Here is a 22,103-nt window from a genome sequence, read left to right as displayed (position 1 = left end):
TTCTAACAAATGTATTTGATAATTACGATTCGCCGTTAGAGCTCCATCTGACAATTTAATTTTTCTTAGCAATTTGAATTCGTATCGTAAGAAAAGTTTAGTTTTAGAAGGTTAATTTTTACCCAGTGACAAATTATATGTGACTGAATTAAATGAGACAAATCATAACCTTTTAGCTACTATTCCAAAAGAAAGACCAATGCGTGACTCCAGTCTGAGTTAAGAAAATATGAATAATATTATGTGTAATGCCAAACAAGAAGTTTGGTCGGTTCAAAGAGGAACGGATATTTCCTCATTAGGAAGAAAAAGATTTCCTAACAAGGTAGACGCTTTCCTAAGAAGGAGAACATTGAATAGCATAATTATTACATATTGGTGATGTCTTGCAATAGCAAGAAGTGTTCGACGTAAAATCTTGGTATCATCCGTTGTGATAAAATTGGAAAAACATTATTTAATTTGAGTTCATTTCTTTCAAAGTATCTTTGACAATTATGTGCAGTTTTAGGCATTAAAGTTTACCAAATTCTTGTTCTTGTTTTGTTAAGACATTTCGAGTTAAGTGTACCTACGTAGATCATGCTGACTTACCACATTTTTGACACAGATGTCGAAGATAGAGCGAAGTGGAGGAGAAAGACGAGGAAGACTGACAGCATCATCATATCAAACTAACAGCCAAGGACAGAGAGGTTGGCACTAACCAAAGTTATAGCTACGTTGTTTATTATTATCTTATTTTTACACAGGACCCTGTTAAAACATACTTAAAGCTTCAGAAACTAATTACAATGACACATCAACAACATTATTAAACTCTCAAAACTTTCATTTGTCATGTTTCTTAAATGCTTTATTTTTGCGCTAATTGTTTCCAAATTATTAACGACCTAATTTCAAAAAAGTATTCGACGTAAATATTGGCAGTGCGTTTCTTAAATACTGCCTACACTAAATCAAAAAGCTGTTTCATCTTTCTTAAATGACATGAAGTGATTAATGGCGTATAAATGTCAATCTTTTTTACTAGTTCAGTTCAAGTATGTAAAATTTTAACAGGGTCAATCCGATTTATGTATGTAGCTGCTTCTTTTATGTTATTTAGCGAAGTTCTTTAAGAACTTGAAGTGGTTTACGTTTATTGGTAGAATTTTTGCCCTAAATAGTACGATCCTGTAATATTGTGTAGATGTTTATTAGCTTTTGGTGTTATTGTCTGTTTAATATTCGTAGTTAGTATTCCTGATGTTTTGGAGCAAATTTATTTATTTTTGTAGTTTTATTTCTGCTGCAGCTTTTACTGTTCAGTTAGGACTTAGTCAGTTACTGGACAAAATGCCAACTTGGGTCTCGAAATGTACATTAGTTAGGCCGGTGTTCGCGTTCCTTGGTACACCGCCAGAATGACCGATCCTTTTGGCTTGTCGATACGATGGTAGCCCGCCGTCGGCTAAAATAATGTCAGTTCAGAGATTAACGAACTTCAGCCGCCTGACCTATAAAACTGGTGCAGGTAAATTCATACCTGTAACTCATTGACTATATCTCCTGCATCTATACGCGACACAGCTTTCTGATGGCTGCGTTTGAGTAATTTGATTTCATCTTTAGACTTATTACTTGAAGTTCCTAGTAGAACTAATTTCCGCTTTAATAGGACACTGGTCTAATTTTTAGGGATATGTACCATTTTTTATTTCTTTTCGTTGTCGCGAGCGCTTTTTTTTGTATATTGTTTTTGGGATATTTACTAAAATTTGGAGATATCTCGAGTTATGTTGTTTTAGTTTGTAACAGGGCTTTAATATTTAGTGGTCGCTCCCAATCGTAAAATAATTATGTCAGCATACGATACGATCGAATAAAGTGATGCTTCTACAATGAAAACAAAACATCTTACATCTCCTGTAAGTTTACAGCATTTGGTGGTATGGTCGGACATATAATATTGTTTTCTTTAGGGTTTTGCTCGTGCAGACTGTAGCGTAGGTGGGTCGTATCAGGCGATGCTGTCAAACTTGTTTACGAACTTTTGTCTATTTGCGTTCTTCCCAATTACTCTACTGCTTTCTGACAATCGTATTCAAGCGCCAGAGAAACGTTTAAACTTTTGCCAACGCATAGTGATGTATTATTAAGATTATTTTTATATCGGAAGAATTTACATTCCTAATCCGTATGCGAGTTTATATTCCTGTTGAGCTGTATTCGATTTGATAACCTTCAACCGTATCATAATTCTATTATCGTAAACTAACTGCACTGGGATAGCTAGTTTTAAGTTCGAGCCCCTGAAAAAAGTCTAGCGCGGTGATTACTTTCGATCGCCCAAAAAAACAATGTCGAGAATTGCTCCATTTGAAATTTATTGGTACTAAAATTATAAAAGCAAATGTTTCGCATATTTTTATTTGCCACTGTATTTACTGAAGACATTTTTACTGTAGTTAAATCTGTTTAGCGCACCGCTATTATTATTTTACTTTGTTTGCGATGTACTGGGAGTTCCTGCAGTAAATAGAACTTATTGCCAATTTGCGCCAGTACACCATTTTGAACATAGTTGGTGTAAGGAATGTTTACATTACACAAGCAATTTGTTTCCGTGCAATTATAGTTGTATTATTTAGGCCGTAGCAGTACACTAGTTTACTAATTGTTTGTTTTATATTTTCAGGTAATTAACCTTCACGTTCCTTCTTTCTGAACAACTAAATGCTTGGCACAATATTTCGGTAAGTCTGGGCTGGGGACAGTATTACGTGACTAGTTGCACTCTCTGAAACGCTATCTGCGCGACGACGCGACGCTATTGTTGTTAGGTATGTTTAGAGATTGCACTGAAACTATTTAAATAAACATTTAACATCTAGACACGTCCAGAAAAATGATCATTCCGATGATACAAGTAACAATTCTGAACACTAAAAGAACGTGGACTATGTAATGTAGGTATGTAAAATTTTTGTTTTCGACTAACTAATAGTCATCGGCCGTACAATAAATACACAGGCAAGCAGAATTCTTCAGTGCCTTAAATTGCTAGGAACTAATTTACGTGACAGGTGTACAAATGACACTTCTCTACCGAGCGCGGAGCGTGTCTTCGAATACCACGTTCCAATTTACTATGTTTATGTTGGCTGTTTATTGATAAAATTAATATGAAAAAATAAAACTGCACGCCAACTGTCCACTTTACAATATTAAATGATATGAAATATATTTTGATATTAAAAATCTTTGAAGCTTTGCCATAAAATAACCTAATATCTAATTTAATTAATGAAATGGAATAAAATTCCACTGCTTGAAATTTTCAGTAGTGTTTCTCATTCAGAAGTCAATGTACTTTCTACAAAGTATTTGTAGCTATTTACAGAAGATTACCTTCTAAAATTATGGAAACATTTAACAGAACTGATAAATTAATACTTATTATTAATATCTTTGTGCCAAATGCCATCTCTTGCCTTTTTAAAACATCAATCAAGTCAATATTATGAGTATGATAATAATATGCATTTGTTTCAAGTTTCTATTTAAAATAACTATCCTTTTTTATTTTTGAGGGGGCAAAATCATCCAAGCCAGCCTTGGGTAAGGCGGAAGGGAGTGTCAGGCTCTTACTGACTAAAAACCATCCGATTTCTTCTCCTGCTTTGAGCCGGAGCCCCGGCTACAATGTAGATTTGTGAAGCATATATTCACACAGACTCGTTAAAAATCACGACCGATTTTTCTTCCAATTGAAATGAGAATGCGAGAGATTTTGCTATAAAATAGAGAAAGATACGAGCTTAACATAAATGTATAGTACATAAAAGCCATTGTACTTCAAGTCAACGTCTGAGCTATTTCTTGAAAAGCAGCTGTTATTAATTCTATTATCGTGTTTCGAATTGTATCCGCCAAGCTGTGCAAAATGTGGGGCGTTTTATTTATCTGGTCGCTAAGCGCATTCAGCTCACCCACGCTTGCACGTCGACCAAAACCAGCATTTTTACTTCAGTAATCATTATAATATATTTTCTTTTTTTCGCTCCTCTGGTGTCGGTGGAACTAGACGTGTAATCTGAGTGCAAAGAAATAATAAATTTAAATAAAAGTCTGATAATCCAATGTGAATCTAATAACTGTGAGTGTAAAAGTCAAAACCGTGTCAAACTGCATAAAAACTAAAGACCTTGTGCTTCTAAGTGATACAACTTATCGGCGCACGCGCAGCACCGCTCACCCCCGCGAGTAAAGAGAACAGACACAATTTTTCGTCGCACTCTCACCCGCACAAAGAAGTTACCTGCGACTCGCCACAATGAGTCCACAAAAAACAGCGACCAATACAACATTAATAAGCGGAAGCGAAAGCGCAAGCGGTTCAGTACCAAATCTATCCACTTACAGTGAAACAGATTTCCAAACAAACATTTGCTTGAGAAAACGCAAGGAACGCCCGGAAGAAATAGATTATAAAAATGATTTCGAAAAATTTCGTACAGATATGATGAAGTTACTGTCAGAATTTGGAAAAACACAGAACGAAAACCTAATTTGCATTCGTCACGAAATTTCAGAGATCAAAAACGAAATAAAAACTATTAACTCAACAACAGAAAATATCACAAAAAACATTGAACACATAAACAATGAAATGAAAAACATGAAATCGGATCAGGCTACGACTGAAATAAAAATAAGACAAATAGAAACGGAAATATGCCAACTAAAAGATCAGCAAAACATCGTATGCTCAACATCTAAATCTCCTAACCTTCATCACCATAACCTCTTCCTTGAACTACAAGACCGCTGTGACCGTGCGAAAAACATTGTCATTGTGGGTATTTTGGAAATTAATGATAAAAATAGTAACTCAAGGCGCAATCACGATAATAATGAAGTAAAAAGAGTATTGAAATCAATCTATGAAGAATGCCCTAATCCAATCAAATCTATAAGACTAGGAAAATATATCCCAAACAAGAATCGGCCTATCAAAATATTCTTCGACTGCCCAAGTATTCCGAAATACCTTCTAAGAAATAGAAAAAAACTACCCGAAGACATACAAATTTATTCAGACCAAACGCCAGCACAAAAAGAATATTTACGATTATTGAAGGAAGAATTGATAAAACGCATTGAAAAAGGTGAAAAAGATCTTATTATAAAATACGTAAAAGGAATACCTACAATTGTTACAAATAATCACGAAAAAAACCAATAAAAAATACAATACAAAATGGAGAACATACAGACCGACTAAACCATCATTTAGTAAAGAAATACGAAGACATTCCATTACACCCGTCATCGCTACGATTCCTCTATGCTAATCTGCGCAGTATCCGTACACCTGGAAAATTTGATGAAATAAAATGTATTCTAAAAGCGATATCGACAACTGTCCACCTATTAATATTTACTGAGACTTGGATAACCTCCGAAAATGACGCAAAACTATATCAGTTGCCGAACTACAAGCATATTTTCAATTATAGGAAAAACAGCAAGGGCGGTGGAGTGTCAATATTCGTACACAATAGCATTAAACATGAGATAACGGAAGATATAAGCGAAAATGGAAACCACTACTTGTGGATATACATAGAAAAACTATCGTTAAACATCGGAGCAATATACAAACCTGGAGAAACCAATATAAACAGCTTTTTGGAATTATATACCTCACAGCTAGAACGAAGAAGAAGGTCTATTGTGTTTGGAGATTTTAATATTGATTTACTAAATAAAAATAGTAACGTCGCAAAATATCGAAATGAAATAAATGAAACTGGATATGAAATATTAAATAAAATCAACAAACAGTATAATACTCGAGAAACAAGCACTACAAACACAATATTGGACCACGTGTGCACGAATGTAAAAAACCACTCTTTTGATGTGTCGATAATTGAATCATGTTTATCTGATCACAAACAGATATTTCTAGAAGTGGGTAGTTTAGCTACACAATCTATAACAAAAATACGATACAAGGCAATTGACTACAAGAAACTATACAACAGCGCGACAATAGCAACATATTGTAACGAAGAAAATCATTATGACTACCTAGAGAGATTTATATCTGACCTAGTCAACAAGAACAAGATAAACAAGATCAAAATTCAAAACCTACCTAGAGAAGACTGGATAAACAGACGCATCTTAAATGAAATAGACCAACGAAACCATATGTGGCAACAAACGAAATCTGACCCAAAAGATGAGAAGCTGCGAAAGAATTTTATTGAACAAAAAGATAAAGTTATAAAACTAATCAAAACACAGAAACAAAAATACTACAATGATCTATTTCAAGATAGCTACAGTAAGCCAAAGAAAATGTGGGAAGTAATAAATAGCTTAGCATTAAATAAAACTAAAGACAGCAGTGCTCTCCCCAAACTAAAGTCGGGTTCGGAACTAGTCACGGAGGGTAACTTGGTATGTAACTTATTTAACACCTTCTTTTCCTCAATAGGCTCAGACCTCGCAAATAATATACCTAACAAATATCACATGGAGACAGGAAATATCCTAATGCACGACCACGACCACACACACACTACAACACTAAGCGAGTTTACACCTTGTACCATACACGAGATTTCAAAACTTATTGACGACCTTGACAACAACACAAGTACTGGCTTAGATGGTATTAGCACCAAAACTATTAAATGCATCAAAGACATAATTGTCCAAAAGTTGACCGATTGTATAAATATGTGTCTATATTGTGGTGTTTTTCCGGATTCTTTAAAGGTTGCTAAGGTCAGTCCTATTTTCAAATCGGGAAGTAGAACTGACCCGAGTAACTACAGACCGGTATCGGTATTACCTGTTATATCTAAGATATTCGAGCGAGTTCTATACAATCGGCTAAATGAATACCTAACTGAAAAGAAATTTCTTATTGACCAACAATATGGCTTTCGTTCTAAATCAAGCACGCTCACAGCTGCCGCTGACCTGATCACCAAGATTAAAACACATATAGATCAAAAGAGCCTGGCTCTGGGGATTTTTATAGACCTGAAAAAAGCCTTTGACACAGTATGCCATCACAAGCTGTTACAGAAATTAAATAACATAGGTGTCACAGACAAGGCCCTCAAAATGCTCTCATCTTATTTAGAAAAGAGAAAACAAGCCGTGAAAATAGGTAATTACACAAGCTCAGTTAAACACGTGCCATTCGGCTGTCCTCAAGGATCAATTTTAAGTCCGCTATTATTTTTAATATATATTAACAATATTAACCAAATAGGACTGTCAGGACACCTAACATTGTATGCGGATGACACATGTATTTTCTACTTCGATAAGTCCATTCACAACATTATAAGTAAAGCACAGAAAGACCTGGACTTACTCAGCGAATGGCTAAAATATAACCTATTGACAATAAACACAACAAAAACTTCATTTATGATATTTGCCGCAAAAAATAAACCGATACCCGAACACTTACCTCTCACAATCAACAATGACGTAATAAAACGCTCTAACTACGAAAAATATCTTGGTCTGTGGGTAGATGATAAACTCACCTGGAAAAATCACATCGATCATGTCAAAACAAAAGTGGCATCAGTACTGGGTGCTATACACAAAGCTGCAGGTTGTATTCCGAAAAAGATACGCTATATCATATACAACTCATTAGTCAAATCACATCTGGAATACCTAATTGAGATCTGGGGATCAGCTGCTAAGACTAACCTAAACCCACTACAAAGAACCCAAAACATGCTCATTAAAACCCTATTCCATTATAAATATTCTACACCAACAAAAACACTGTATGAGAAATCTAAATTACTCAATCTAACACAACTATACACATATAGCACATGTGTTCTCATAAAAAACATCACCAGTCATGCCATTCAATCAAACATACAGTTACATAGAAAAAAATCACACACAACTTAAGAAACAAATACAAACTAGAACTAAAGACGGCACGAACAAATTATGGAAAAAAAACGCTTTTGTTTGAGGGAGCACAGCTGTTCAATAGATTACCGGACGACATAAAAAACTGCGATAACATTAAAGCATTCAAAATTAAACTTAAAGAACATGTTCAAACATTGTAAATCTCAATCTCATTAAAACAGAATGAATGTAACTTCTTACCGCACTGGAGGATATTGTCATATTGTTTTGTCATAGAAAATAAGGAACACTATGTATCTCATTTTAAGTGAACAATGTATATATGTTCTTATGAGAAATAAATATCTTTAAACCCATATCTTATAGTACGCTTTTATCATGGACGTCTGTGCTAAGTAGTTTCATAAAATTAATGGAATTGGATCTCGTGTGATGTTGGAATAGGCGTAGGCTATATAGATTTCCATCACCGTGTTTTGAGCTTTTTTTAATGTTAGATATTTTCAAATCGTTCAGGACATGTTCTACCGATTCCTTAGGTTCTCATACAAACAGAACGTGAACTGGTAGAGTCCAAGAGTGAAAGGTCTGGTTGTAAACCTGGTTCTATATTTCGATACGAGATACTTTTATAAAATTAATAATTTGTATTAATTAGCATAAATCTTCATGAGTCTGCATCGAAGGCAGTGTTGCATGCAGCTGCGGTTCCGTTAACCGCCTAGTGTTGAGGCTGTTGCTCCGGTTCGCGTGCCGGTTTCGTTTTATTATTATACTAAGTTTTACCCACGGTTTTGTCTGCGATACTTTCGGCATTGAACAACAATGTTCACTGCTCAAACCTCTTTGCACATATCTTCTTTCTTTCTTCTGGCCTTTTCCCAACTAGGTTGGGGTCGCCATCGAATATCAACCAGATTCGGCGTAATATCACTATTTAAATGGAGATAATGCTCTGTTTTATATATTTATTCTGTGCGAGCTTGCGAAGGTTATAGACCTGCTCTTCGGCAGCAAACAGAATTATAAATATGTTCAATTTATTAGAAGTTACATACGCCATTACTAATAAATATACGTCGGCTTTTGTTCCATAATACCTATAAACAAACATCCAACCAACTTGTTTTATTGCCATCTAAACGCTCGTAAACAAAATAAAATCGTTTGAGCAATCGTTACAATACAATCAGTATACTTTTCACTAGTTCTCTAGAACAAGTCCCTTGAGATAAACAAAATAAAGTAACGACCGAAAGCTAAAAGAAATTACTCGGCTGGCTCATCAATGTTTGTACATACTTACAACAATACGCTTACACAAATTCACCAGTTAGTTTTTTTTTAAATCGACGGCATATTTTGCGGGCAGCTTGTTTTTCGCCTCACAGAAATAGACTAGTCCACTACTTTGCTAAATAATAAGAAAAATCTCGGGATTGGCCGTGTACGAAATGACCATCCTCATCAATCAGCTGCTTGGAGTGAGTCCAAGATTTTTTCCACGTTTAGGTTTCGTAGATTAGTTCGATAATTCAATGTACTCCTTGTCGCCTTCCGTCGCTGCTGTGCAACACACAAATCTCTTTATTGTTTTATATCTTTAAAATTTTCCTATTCGTTTAGACAAAGCAATTATTTTGATAGAACTACGCACAAAACTCTTGCTTTTATGTCTGAAAATATTTTTTTCTAACCATTGCGTCATTACAGTTAAACATAGTCAAAAGCAAATATGTGTGCGGAATATTTACTTAGGCTCGTTATTAGAGGAAATTATGATAGTTAATTTTTATTTTATGTTTGAGTTCATTAATTATTTGAAATAAGTTTCAATACAAACGTGAAATATGCTAAGGAAATTGAAATTTTCCAGGAAGTAAATTTTATTCTGAAGTAATTAGCAATCTAGCATAAGTATGAGTATTTTGAACATACCAAACTATTTTGGATGTTGTTGACGGACGCTAATGGTATTTCTGTACTTTCGTTGTCGTGAAAAGTTCGCAGAGACAGATCGAATGAAGTGTTCACGACACCTTTACGCAATTCCTGTCTCACGCCTTAGCGCTTGCCAAGGCGTACGTCATAAGCGTCGACATTTTCACACGCAAAGGAAAGTGGAACTTCAAGACATTTGACTTTTGAGTCTATTTTCTCGTGGAAATAACTTTACTAACGTCTGTAACCGGTACAGGTGACTTCAGTTCAGGTATAATGACCTACTTTTTTCATTACAATTCATGACAAATAGGTTGTATGGAACGTTTTAAATTTAATACTGACGTTCATTTATTTATGGTTTATGACGGTATGAATAGAATGTTCGGACATCCTCGTAGGTCATTGATTTATGACAATTTGCATTATGTGCAGCTGAATGTCTGACTGTGGATGATTGATGCACTCTAAGGAAAATTTGCACTTACCTTAGGACTAGATTACTAAGCACGTTTCTCATAAGGTTATTATTCTATATTTCTAGTAAGAAGTATCTTGTGTTGCCATTTTCACTTCATGAATATTATTGGAATATGGTTTTTAGGACACGCAAACAAGGTGCTTAAAGCCTGCCAATAAACCAAATTCCATATTCTAAATGATAACATAATTATTTTCCTTTTAGATAAAGATAGAGGGGCCACAAATAATGTTACTGAACTGGTTAAGGAATTGTTTGTTCTCAGAAACATGGATCACTAATAAAATGTTGTGACTAAATCTCGATGTTTATACCATGGTGACTTTTGTCGGTTTCTTCCTAGCTTGTCGAGACGGGCCGTTGAACTTTTGCTCCTTATTTAGATTATAGAAGTGGAGACGACGACCACGCAATTGGGCCGCCTGGCCCGCTCCGCGAAATAGATACGAATGTTCACTTCCGCAATCTGGACCAAATCCACCCTTTACGTCCTGTGGGTGCTTGCCTGAAAAAAAAAGACAGATCAGATATGTTTAGGTATTTTTAATGGATGTTACACTTTTAAATCACTTCGCAACTAATCTATATAGTTTATGGTTCTTACAAAGGTACCGGGTGTCCCAATAAGAACGCAAGATTTAAATTTGGCGGCATTCGAAGTATCATTGTTTGACATTTGAACAAGTGTTATTTTTAGTTAGTATAAGGTACGAGGTTAGTAAAAATGGAGCGCTACACCATTAAAAATGAGCCAGGTCAAGCGCAAACAGTCAATCATGGTATTCGGTATCGTAAAATGATATCCAGTTTTTTCGTACCTCGAATTGAAGAAATGGATTTGGAGGGCATGTGGTTTCAATAAGATGGCGCGACATGTCATACAACCAGAAAAACAATTGAAATGCTGCATCAGTCATGTCCCGGTCGTGTTATTTCACGTTTTGGAGACCAGAATTGGCCGCCTAGATCATGTGATTTATCACCATTAGACTTTTTCTTTGGGGTTTCTTAAAATCGATGGTTTATGCGAATAAGCCGACGACGACTCAAGCCTTAAAAAGGAAATTGGACGCTGTATTAATGAAATACCGCAGCATTTATGCAAAACGGTCATTGAAAATTTCATTGAAAGATCGCGTATGTTTCAGCAAACCAGCGGCAGCCATCTGCCCGATGTATGTTCCATAGATAACCTCATACTCTCTACTTTACGATATTATAAAGCTTTCACGATTTTTTTAAAAATATCTGCGTTTTATTTAAAATTTAAATCTTGCGTTCTTGTTGGGACACCCTTTACAAGAGGTTTCATTCTTGTGTCTTATAAATGTTATACATAATAAAGCTGGTATTTATACTTCAGGCACTTATTCAATAGGTTGCACATTATTAAATAATTTAATTAGACGATTATTGAAATTTATGCGATTATCAACATTATTATTGTTAGAAAAATATCAATAATGATCGCTTATCATAGTTGGCGAGTGAGTGTGGCTACATACGTCGCGAAAGTCGCGACAGAAACGCCAGCACAGTCCTCATCGTTTAGATGCAGTTCAGAAATAGACCACGGAAGCGTCCGACCGACCCGTTTGGTATTTGTTCAACGTTGACCTAAAACAGTGCTCGCTTTGCTCGTTTGTTATTCGCGTGGCCGACTAGCCCGTCGTGAATATTGTCAGAACTGTATGTGTGTAGTTGTGTACCTATATCACATCCGCTTACTCTACTCTCAGATAGTACGCCTTAATCTTTAAAGTCATTTCAACGACATTAAACACATGATTGATTAGTGTCAGTGTCGTTGGTACGATTATAAAAAAATAGTCAATCAGCCTATTGATGATGTCGTTTTTGCAAGAATAGCACGATTTCCAACAATTGTGGTGTGATCTCGTCACGCGGCAAAGTGCCAGGGCGGCCAGAGCCGTATCACACGTGGAACATGACGGATGAATGGGGGTCGTCAGAGTCGTCACGTGCGAACGCGAACCACACACCGCGGCCCAAACGCCATCTGTACAATTTACTGGAATTTATGAGCTGTGCAAAAGTATCTGATATACTGTTTGTAAAGATCTCATAAAATTAGACAAGTACCTATTAATAATGACATCATGGTGTAGTTTGAGAGTATTCGAGAATTGGACCTACCTACTTTACTAACCTATTTATTTACATTTTCTAAGTCTGGTCAGTGTTGTTATAACCCTATAATGCAAGTGCAATCAAATTCAGACTCAACTAAGCTTTTTTTTTAAAATAAATACGTTATTCTTAGCTGTTGTATGTACAGTCCTACACACAGAATAAAACATAGCAGGAATTATAAAAATTGGAAATTTCAGCATTGTTGTTGAACCAACAATAGTGATAAAAACTCACATAAGTTGCGTGGTCTAATCGCAGTAGGAAGTTAGGCCACCCACCACACCTCGGTATAATAGAAGTGAATAGAAACTCAGTATTTTCTAATTACCACCAGAAATCCTTCGCCCTGGCAAGTGTGTTAGTGTTAAGTATGCATATTTGTAAAGTTTCTAGCAACAAATATCTCCAGCTAAATCAATTCCACAACAGTTTTAAAGTCTTCTGTGAGATTGGTGGAGCGACCATAAATCATGAACTTCGCCATGCCTTAGGTTGTTAAATACTGCAAATGCTGAACGGATTGTTTGGCAAAAGGATTTTGTTTATGGACAACACAAAACAGTACTTTCGGACTTGGAAAATTTAGTTCATTTTGTTACTGGGTCATAAAAGCATGTATTAATTATTTTTACTCATTCAGTCTGTATTTATTTATCTGATCTTATGTAACAGCTAGTGGGCGTACGTGAGGATTTGAGACAAAACAATTTACTTGAATATTATGCATGTTGTTAAAACGTGTTTTATTTGGCACTTTATTCCACGGCAGCAGGAGCCATATTGTGCTTGAAGATACAACGTTGCCAACGAAAGTTATTTCCTACTGTCTCCGTGAGACAATTTAACAAGTGTTACAGTTAATTGTGTTGCGAGTTCCGCTCACTTGCCAATATCTATAAATTGTGATTAATCAGCAGACATGATAGTGTCGGTGTACTCGCATTATACCAGGGTCGCACGTCGTCAAGGTTACAATTTACGAGGTTGGCTTAAAAGCTCTGTTATGATTTTTATCTTTGCTCTGAGGTTGTTAAAAATATTTTATTGGGAAGCGTATTTGAATCTCATGCAAGAAGGAAAATTAATGATTACTTGGAACATAAAAAATAATGTTCGTACGTAATGTTGAGGTGGCAGCCCCGATGCTAAACATAAACAGCTGTTATGTTTCAGTTACAAATAAAATTGTTAACATCTTTACGTAGTTGTGGCGGGTTCTCTGAATTTAGAGATTCTCACTATACTGTTTTAAATCGTAAAACTGCTTGATTTATGCCCTTTCAATACAAACGTAAATAAGTCACTATTGTAAATACTGTTAGTAAGAACAACTGTTTACAGGGACGAGAACTTTTATCTCCCTTTGTGATAGTTCATTCACGTATTTATCTCGAGACTAAGTATGCGAGCACCGCAGTTGATAGTTCTATAGTGGGATTGATACTTACTCATTTATTTATAAATAAAAAGAATGTAGAGCCACTTGTGAACGAACCAAAATATTTTCACATAATTTATGTGTAGAGATTTGCGTCAGTGACTCTTAACGTTTTTAGAAAATACCTATACGCGTTTTCTTTCTACATTTTATCTACTACAAATTCTAAACATGCTAAAATGAACCTTGCTGATGTCATTTTTATGTTCGGCAAAAATAATGTTTATATCTTGAAGCAGGCGATTATAAGAGACGAGATAACCATTATGCGGATAGGAGCTCGAGTAAAAATAGTTGGTACCTACTGGTAGAGCCAATGAAAAATTGTCACTTCGTGAAGTTTATGACTGCAAAGCAAAAAATTACTAAATAAATAGTCCTAATTAAAAAAAAAACGTATTGAACACGCATGAGAGTATAACATTATGAGAGAAGTGTTGTCTAAATAAATATATTATTTTATCCTACAATACAAAAATCGGAGACAGAATATGCTGTTAGCAGAAAACGCAATAAGTCATTCTGTCATTTTTGTTGTTGTTTACTTTAGTTCGATATTACTTATACCATGGATAAAAGAAAGAGACTGGATTGGCCTTGTGGGCGGGCCACGCGTGCCGAGGGTGCGAGCCGGCGTACTGCGCGCTGTCATAACGCTCAAATGTCCATACTTACCGGCTAGCAATCGCTGTCATGTTTTGACAGCGTACGTATCTCCGCAAAAATATTATATTATGCCGTCTTGCGCTATTATAACGTGTCGGAAAAGAAACCAGGTGTGTAGCATAGCACGAGAAGGAATTTCTTTTCACCGGTAAGTCCAAAAACATAAAAATACGTGTGATATTTGTAATTATAACATTAGTATTATGAAATTTATAGACAAAAACGATATAATCGCAAGCAAACTAATAGTAATACATTGCTTGCGATAGATGAGTACAATCTTGCACTACGTGAGCAATCGCGCAATGTATGACGTCCATTGCGAGAGTCCCGAGTACCGAAACAAAAGCTCATTTCCACAAAATCTATGACATCGATAGTGTTGGGCAAATTTGTAATCAATGTCGATTGTTACTATGATACAGTCTATTATAATCAATAGCACACTTTATAATTTAAATAATAAGTATTATTTATTACGACTAATCTATACATATAATAAAATCGTAGAAAAGTGCTGTCTGTACATTGAAAATAAAAATAAAAAAAATAGCAGGGGTTATTGTTATGTCGATGTCGAACCCAAAAATGTAATTAACTTTTTTTTTGTCTGTTTGTCTGTTTGTCTGTATGTCTGTTTGTCTGTTTGTCTGTGCGTCTATGCGCGCTAATCTCAGAAACGGCTGATCCGAATTGGATGCGGTTTTCACAAAAATATTGTGGTAGGCTTCAATTAACATTTAGTGTTGGTTTCATGTCAATCGGTTCATAAATAAAAAAGTTATGTCAAATTAAAGAATCACGTCGAACACTATTCTATGCTTATACCATTAATCTCCGCAACTATTTGACGGATTTGGTTGAAATTTGGTACAGATATAGTTTAGAACCTTAGAAAGGACATAGGATAGTTTTTATTTCAAAAATCTTTAGTTTAAGTCCGTTTTTAAACTATTTTTTCAATGCCCTAAGTGAGTATACATCTATTAAATTCAAACGCAGAGCTCATTATGTTGATTTTTGAAGAGTTCCCTGGAATATCTTCTACATCTCATTTTTGAAGAGATTCCGCGAGATCGGGAACTATGTGGTTAAAACCAAAAGGAGATTGACCAATTTGTATGGGACTTTGGCTATTTTTGAACAAGCAGTTCAGCTAATAATATAATTATGTTTGATTTAATAGTTGATATCAGTAAGAATGAAGATACAAACTTAGTTTTGTATCCAGATTTATATTTAGTTTTTTTTTACATTTTATTGAAGCTGTTTATGCATGAAATAAAACATTTTTTTATTAAAATTCTTTATTAATCTGATTCAAATGTAATTAAAATATGGTCTAGCAACTGGGCAGGTGGATTAATATTTTCCTGGTACCTTGCCCAGCTCAAAAACCAAATAATAGTCATTATATGTGCACAGCAATCTACTGTTCTACGGCCCACCATGCAGTTGCAGCAATATTGTTTTATAGCTGCCCTCCCGTGCTGCGTTCAGTGTTATTCTCATATAATATATATACAAAATATGTTTTTCTACTAATGTGTCTACTATGTATTTTCCCACGCAATAAACTGCAGTTGACTGAAGGGAGCGGGAAATCTTCCAGTAGGCTACTGGCAGTATTTCTGCATAATTCAATCGTATAGGAACCATCGCCTCTTATGTGTTAGCCATAGTAGGTAGTAGTAGTGAAGAATCAGAATCCATTGAAGACTTAGAAAAACAACACTCACAATGCAAAAGAACAAAGCGAATAATATCTGTCATTTTGACGAAAAACACAACAGATTGACAGCACTGAAGTCAAATTCAAAGTCAACTGACTTGGTTATCATAACAAATACTAAAATAAATGTGATTTTTTATACTGTTAATTGATACAAAGTTATTAGGATCAGACATTTACTAAAATATAAATAAAATTATTGGTAAATTACATTTTTGTTGAGCAGCCTGTTCAAAAATAGCCAGTTTTGGACAATCTCCTTTGCCGAAAGTCACTATTCCACGCGAACGAAGTCGCGAGCAAAAGCTAGTTAGTAATATAGATTTTGAGTGAGTTTTATGTTTTTATTTTTTTATAGAATGTGACATATGATTTATTTTAATATTATGTTTTAGGTTTCCAACAGATCCAGGTGTAACAAAATTGTGGATTGACACAACTGGTAGAATTAATTTTTTTTTTCAAGTTCCACCACACAGATTAGAAACTGCGTATATTTTTATCTCCACCATATTTATACAGACATTGGTCTTAAAAACTAAGCTTATATAATAATTAATAGTATAATAAATTATGTAGCAAGTTACACGACCAGGTTTAAAACAATTGAAATGACAAGTGGTGGGATTCAGGAACCCAAACTAGGAAAACCTGTACTATGGGCTCCTGGATTCCTACTAAATGTAGCATATTTCGTTCGCAACATTTCGATGTTGATAATTACATAATAACAAAGTCAGGGAAAAGAAACTTAAAATTAGGCGTTTATCCGCACAATATCGCAATGTGTAATTCAGTAAGTAAACTGATTTTATTTTAGAAAATTTTAAATTAGTCCCTTTAAATCAGTTTTTTTGTCTAAAAATGGCGATATTTAAAATATCATCTTTCGTAAATTTAAAAAATGAAATAATATAACCATGTTATTTCAATGTGTTCTGTACTTTATACAGATTATTGTAAATGTGAGAGCCCTGTAATTAGCTAAATTAGACTAGTAGAATGCATTTGTGTCAGCTTAGAGTTGTCATGCTCACTCAAAGGTCTCACTGGCGGTGGCACGGGCATTGGATCGTTCGATTCCCTGCAACATGGTTGAGTTGGACGGTGCTGGTGTACGTGTCATGTTGGTGAACGAGCGCTGTCAACTGGGACTGGTCAGCTCCAGACTGTATTAATTTTGTTGTTCTTAAGGTTTTTTTCTATCGCTTTGACTGAATATTAGTTTTACATTGTTCTCACATAGTTCAAGCAATCGATGCAAAGAAAAGCAATGTTATCAAGAATTGTATTGTGAATCTAATTGAAAAAGATCGAACGAACAGATCTTCGATCTTCTCCATAGGAATCTACACTTTGGAACGAGCAAATAGCTTCACTAGAGGGCTGACCGACAGTTATTAATATTATTATATTTGCTTTGACGTTCAAAAGTGCCTATGATTTATTTATTTTTTACTGATTTTTAACTTATTGAGTAATAAAATTGGTTTTAAAATTCAGTTATGTATTTTTTATTTATTTTACTTTTATTACTTGGTTTCTATTTCGCATGAATACAATTTCACAATATTCAACAATACTTGTAAAACAAAAACAAGATTACTTAAATTTTATCGATATCAACAATCGACCTTTGTCTCGCCCTAGCATACATGAGTTTTTATGCGTGTTAGAGTGTACGTCAAATGCAGTCATTGCGTTTGTGTGACAACCAATAGCAAATTCGAGATTTAAATGTGTGTTATTTATTTGTGGGGGTAATCCGCTCAGACATTGGTCTCTTGCTTGTAGTGAAATTAAAGGGTGGGAGAAACGGCGACACGCGTTCTGATACAAATCAGGAACTATTTCATTTCTACTCTCTTTATATGTTCTGTGACTTATACAATATTTAATCAACATTTTTCATAATAGCGAATGTCTATTCTGTACAGTTGCATCTAAATCCCAAGGAAATAAATCATTTTTGTAACGATGTAGCCTGCTTTTCATATAAAATATTTCAAAATAGAAGAAAAAAGAAAAGTAAGAAAGAGAAGTAATACCTCTCATCTTACTTTATATCCACGGCGCATTATTTTTTGGCTGTAGGCAATGTGTAGTCGGATGAATTTAATTATGATTTGTGACTGGGAAAAAGTTTGCGGACGCACGATGATGATAATAATAAGTGACATTTTAATATTCGCATATAATGTATTTTGACGAAAAATCTAATTGTGTGTGGAAGTGTTTATATTGCCTGAACAACAAAAATGTCTCCAATCATGCATATTGCGTAAGAACCATTTATTTTTTATACAGTCCGACTTTTATTTATATTTATTTTTATGCGAATTCGCGCATAGTTGGCATTATGTATGTTATAAAATATATCGTGACAGATTGTAAGTTTAATAGTTACCGAGGTGCTGAATTTAGAAGGGGCGGAACTTTTCTGATGAACCAAAGATATAGACATTGTATTATGTACTAAAATCACTTTGTTTGATATTGCATCGAGCGGATAAGTATTTGTTGACTTAAGTATAGCGAGAATTATTTACTTTGGATAACCACCATGAATGACTATTTCGTAATAGTTTTTGAATAGTCCCCAAATTCGATTCATGCGTTAGTTGATTTGATGTGTTCCGAATCTGACGTCCGCTACGATCATCAAACTCATAGAAGATATAATCGATAGTCTTATAAGTCTGGTAAGCCGTAAACGTAGCTAGACAGTGATGCTCTATCATACTATCATAGATGATATATTGTATGAAACGCTCACGTCATTAAGTGTACATTGTTGGATAGCCATTTCTGTGGGCGCCGCGCCGTTCGTTGCGTAACAGGCATTCTATGTACATTTATTGCGATCGACAGAAGTGGTGTAATTCGTGTGTTTTTACAGCTGCAGTTCGGCATAGGCCCAGACTGGGTGTAGCTCTAACTGTGCTCCGACGATAAACAGACGGCCGCTGTTGCCGACTCGCTGAAAACATCCTTTTACGTCATCGCCTCGCTATGGTTTCTGCCTTCAGCGGAGCTATAAGTTCTTATATTATGTGTCTATGTTTGGAAAAAGAATTTAGATTCTGTTATTAGGTTTGGCGTCATAGCTATCAATAAAGAACAGTTGTCTATCGCAATCACGGCGTACATTTTCATTAAAGATTTGATGTGTTTCAATTTTCATAATTAGAGTCAAATGTTAGTATGACGCATCCGAAGACCATTTCATAGAATTTAAATTTTGGCTCAGTTTTGACGGAGTACTAATTAAAGGAAGTTCTTTTTGAGGACGGCAAGTAGGTCGCTTTTATTTCTTGGTGTATCAAATGCCTGCTTTCATTAACGCGCCTATTCCAAGACAAACAGCAATAGTCACAATTCTCCATAGTGCTAGGCTAAATATGATTTGTGGGACGCATCTCGAACGGACGGCGACAGAGGAGTGTGGCGACTGACCCCGTTCCGTCGTCCGCCATGCCACAAAATTGTTGTTTTTGTTTTTTTCTACAATTTTAACTGAAATATAATGTGAAAATAATATGTCACAAACATCTTAACGACGCCGACGTTTCTAAAATATCTGCTGTTTGTATCCATTTTCATAAGTATAACAAAGAATTTCAGCTTTATGCTGATGATGAAAGTGAAACAAATTGCATTGCTATGAATAAAATCACTGGAAATCAGCGGCATGTAGTTGATATTTACGATGTCTATTGATACACATACATCAAGGTTTGTTGTGTTTAGGTCCCCAATTAAACAAACTGTTATTTTTACTTCAATGGTGATTCATTGTTTGGATGAATAGACCATGTAATACATTTCAACAAAAGCCAGAAACTGACCATGAATGTTTATGTAGATAATGTGTTTCTGTATAACAAGGGGTTTTCCACAGGTTTTCCATATTCTTACTTCTTACAAAAATGCATACGTGTCTAATCTAAAATCTAGTTTAAGTACATACTTAAAATAAATATCATCAACTTCCCGGCTCTTGGCTCTACGTCGGCAAAATCGTCTTCCAATTGACTTTAGTAAGTCGATAAATGATTTCCCTTCGCGAGTCGTTGACTGACATTGAGGCAATGCGATGATTCGTGTTCACTCGCAGCGATGAGATTGATGAGCCAACATTTTGCGCATATGAAAATACAGAAGTGATGACACGTTCTCTATCTACATTTAACTGTTTAATTAGGTTTATGAATGTTAAATATCACGGTAAATTAATAGGACTCATAAAATGAAGTAGGAATTAAAATTGAAATTGTAATTTTGTTGCTAGAGGCTTCCCTCTAACCTTAGATCATGACTGCATTGATACGAAGTAAGTATTCTGAATAACGTGTGAATAGAACTCCCTTTAATAGCGTACTCTTCCAAACGACACAAGTTGTAGCTCTTGCTTATCCTACCAAATGCTCTATTGCGATTTATGATATCTGATGTCTGTTATGTTCTAGAGAAGTTTACCCAGATCTGAATAACAAGACTGATTCAGATTTAATCCTTAATATTACTTCGAAATGTCAATCCGGCATGACGATGGTAGACATTCAAGTTAGTAAACATGTTGTAGTGGGTGGAGGCAGGTGCTTGCGCCCACGCAGGCCGAGGGCCGTGTGCAACCTGACGTCACCGCGACTACCTTCCGATGACGTAGCATACGGAACCTACCTTCATTTACATAAACATTACTTTCAATTTTACTAGACGTGTGTGGGTTCCCAACGTATACACTAATCCATTTATATACTTTGATCGAAAGTATTTAGTCGAATTTATCGCTGTGAAGTATTTTTATTGTGGAATATCTAACCTTGCTCCTCAGAGGCACGTCGGGTAAGAATTAAAAATGCTAAGGTTAGCCATATTTAGTCGGCTTATCGCCACACACGCTAAATATTTATCTGGGTACTTTGATAGCTATAATTTCTGAAAACACGTTCATTTACACTATTGATAGCTTTGATAACAGCTCGATACAGATTGCACCGCGCGTATTTGTCAATACCTACGTTCGAAACACATATAGATATAAGAAGGTTAATTTGGTTTAGATGTATAATACGCGTACGATTAGTGTACGGAATAGACCAATAAATCAGTTACAACAAAATAGAGACTAGATGCGACAACTGCGCGGCTGCATATGCTAGTTGACGTTTGCGGCGTCTGCGCATCCACGTTGACATCTTGATTGACGTGCTACGTTACGCTACGCGCATCACGCATGCGACTAGCCATCCTACTGGTTCATTTTATTTCATCGTAATTTTCAGCCACTTAAAACTCACACTCACATCAAAGGAGCAAGCCTTGACCTATATCAAAAACAAAAATCTTTCTACTGTAAATAAACCCGTGATCTAGTCTCACGGAACCGGCCGTGTTTTTAATATTTTTACATGTTTTTTGACAAGTTTTTATTGCACGACATTAAAAGATCTGTTAAAAATCTTCACTAAGCCCTTGTAATTAAAAAAGTGACATGAAGTAGTTATAACTATTTTAGAGGGAAGTAAAAACGTCATTTTTTAATATAAAATGTATAGGCAAGTAAAATAATAAAAGTTCTAGAAACAAAATGACTACCCAATGACCGATTGACTAAGTGACCAAGTAGTGTCGTGTGATTTCGAATTATGATACAACTTCGCGTGGGAAGCGTCGACTCAACACATCAGCTCGATGACTACCATCGTCTTTGTCGCTCCTCCGCGGTTCTCGAATGAATTAATATTTTTAATGAAATCATTCATTCAATT

At 35.2% G+C, this 22,103-nt stretch overlaps 1 protein-coding gene and 1 long non-coding RNA gene across 8 annotated transcripts in view; both read left to right on the top strand.

Moving 5' to 3' along the window:
* Positions 1-22,103, top strand: part of LOC118272481 (uncharacterized) — a 56,942-nt gene that overhangs the window by 24,810 nt on the left and 10,029 nt on the right. For 3 of the 7 annotated variants that reach the window (XM_050693343.1, XM_050693345.1, XM_050693342.1), the window contains exon 2: positions 611-695. The exons of the other annotated variants lie outside the window; for them this stretch is intronic. In XM_050693343.1, the coding sequence (XP_050549300.1) occupies positions 611-695 (85 nt within the window). The remainder of the gene's footprint in view (positions 1-610; positions 696-22,103) is intronic. 7 annotated transcript variants of the gene reach the window in all.
* Positions 11,698-17,831, top strand: LOC126910650 (uncharacterized). Its single transcript, XR_007705285.1, has 2 exons — positions 11,698-14,745; positions 16,725-17,831. It is a non-coding gene; the product is annotated as an uncharacterized LOC126910650 (long non-coding RNA).

The sequence above is a fragment of the Spodoptera frugiperda genome, chromosome 4, assembly GCF_023101765.2.
Source record: "Spodoptera frugiperda isolate SF20-4 chromosome 4, AGI-APGP_CSIRO_Sfru_2.0, whole genome shotgun sequence".
Classification (NCBI taxonomy): domain Eukaryota; kingdom Metazoa; phylum Arthropoda; class Insecta; order Lepidoptera; family Noctuidae; genus Spodoptera; species Spodoptera frugiperda.
The sequence above is the reverse complement of the archived record's forward strand: the minus strand, read 5'-3'. Positions and strand labels throughout refer to the sequence as shown.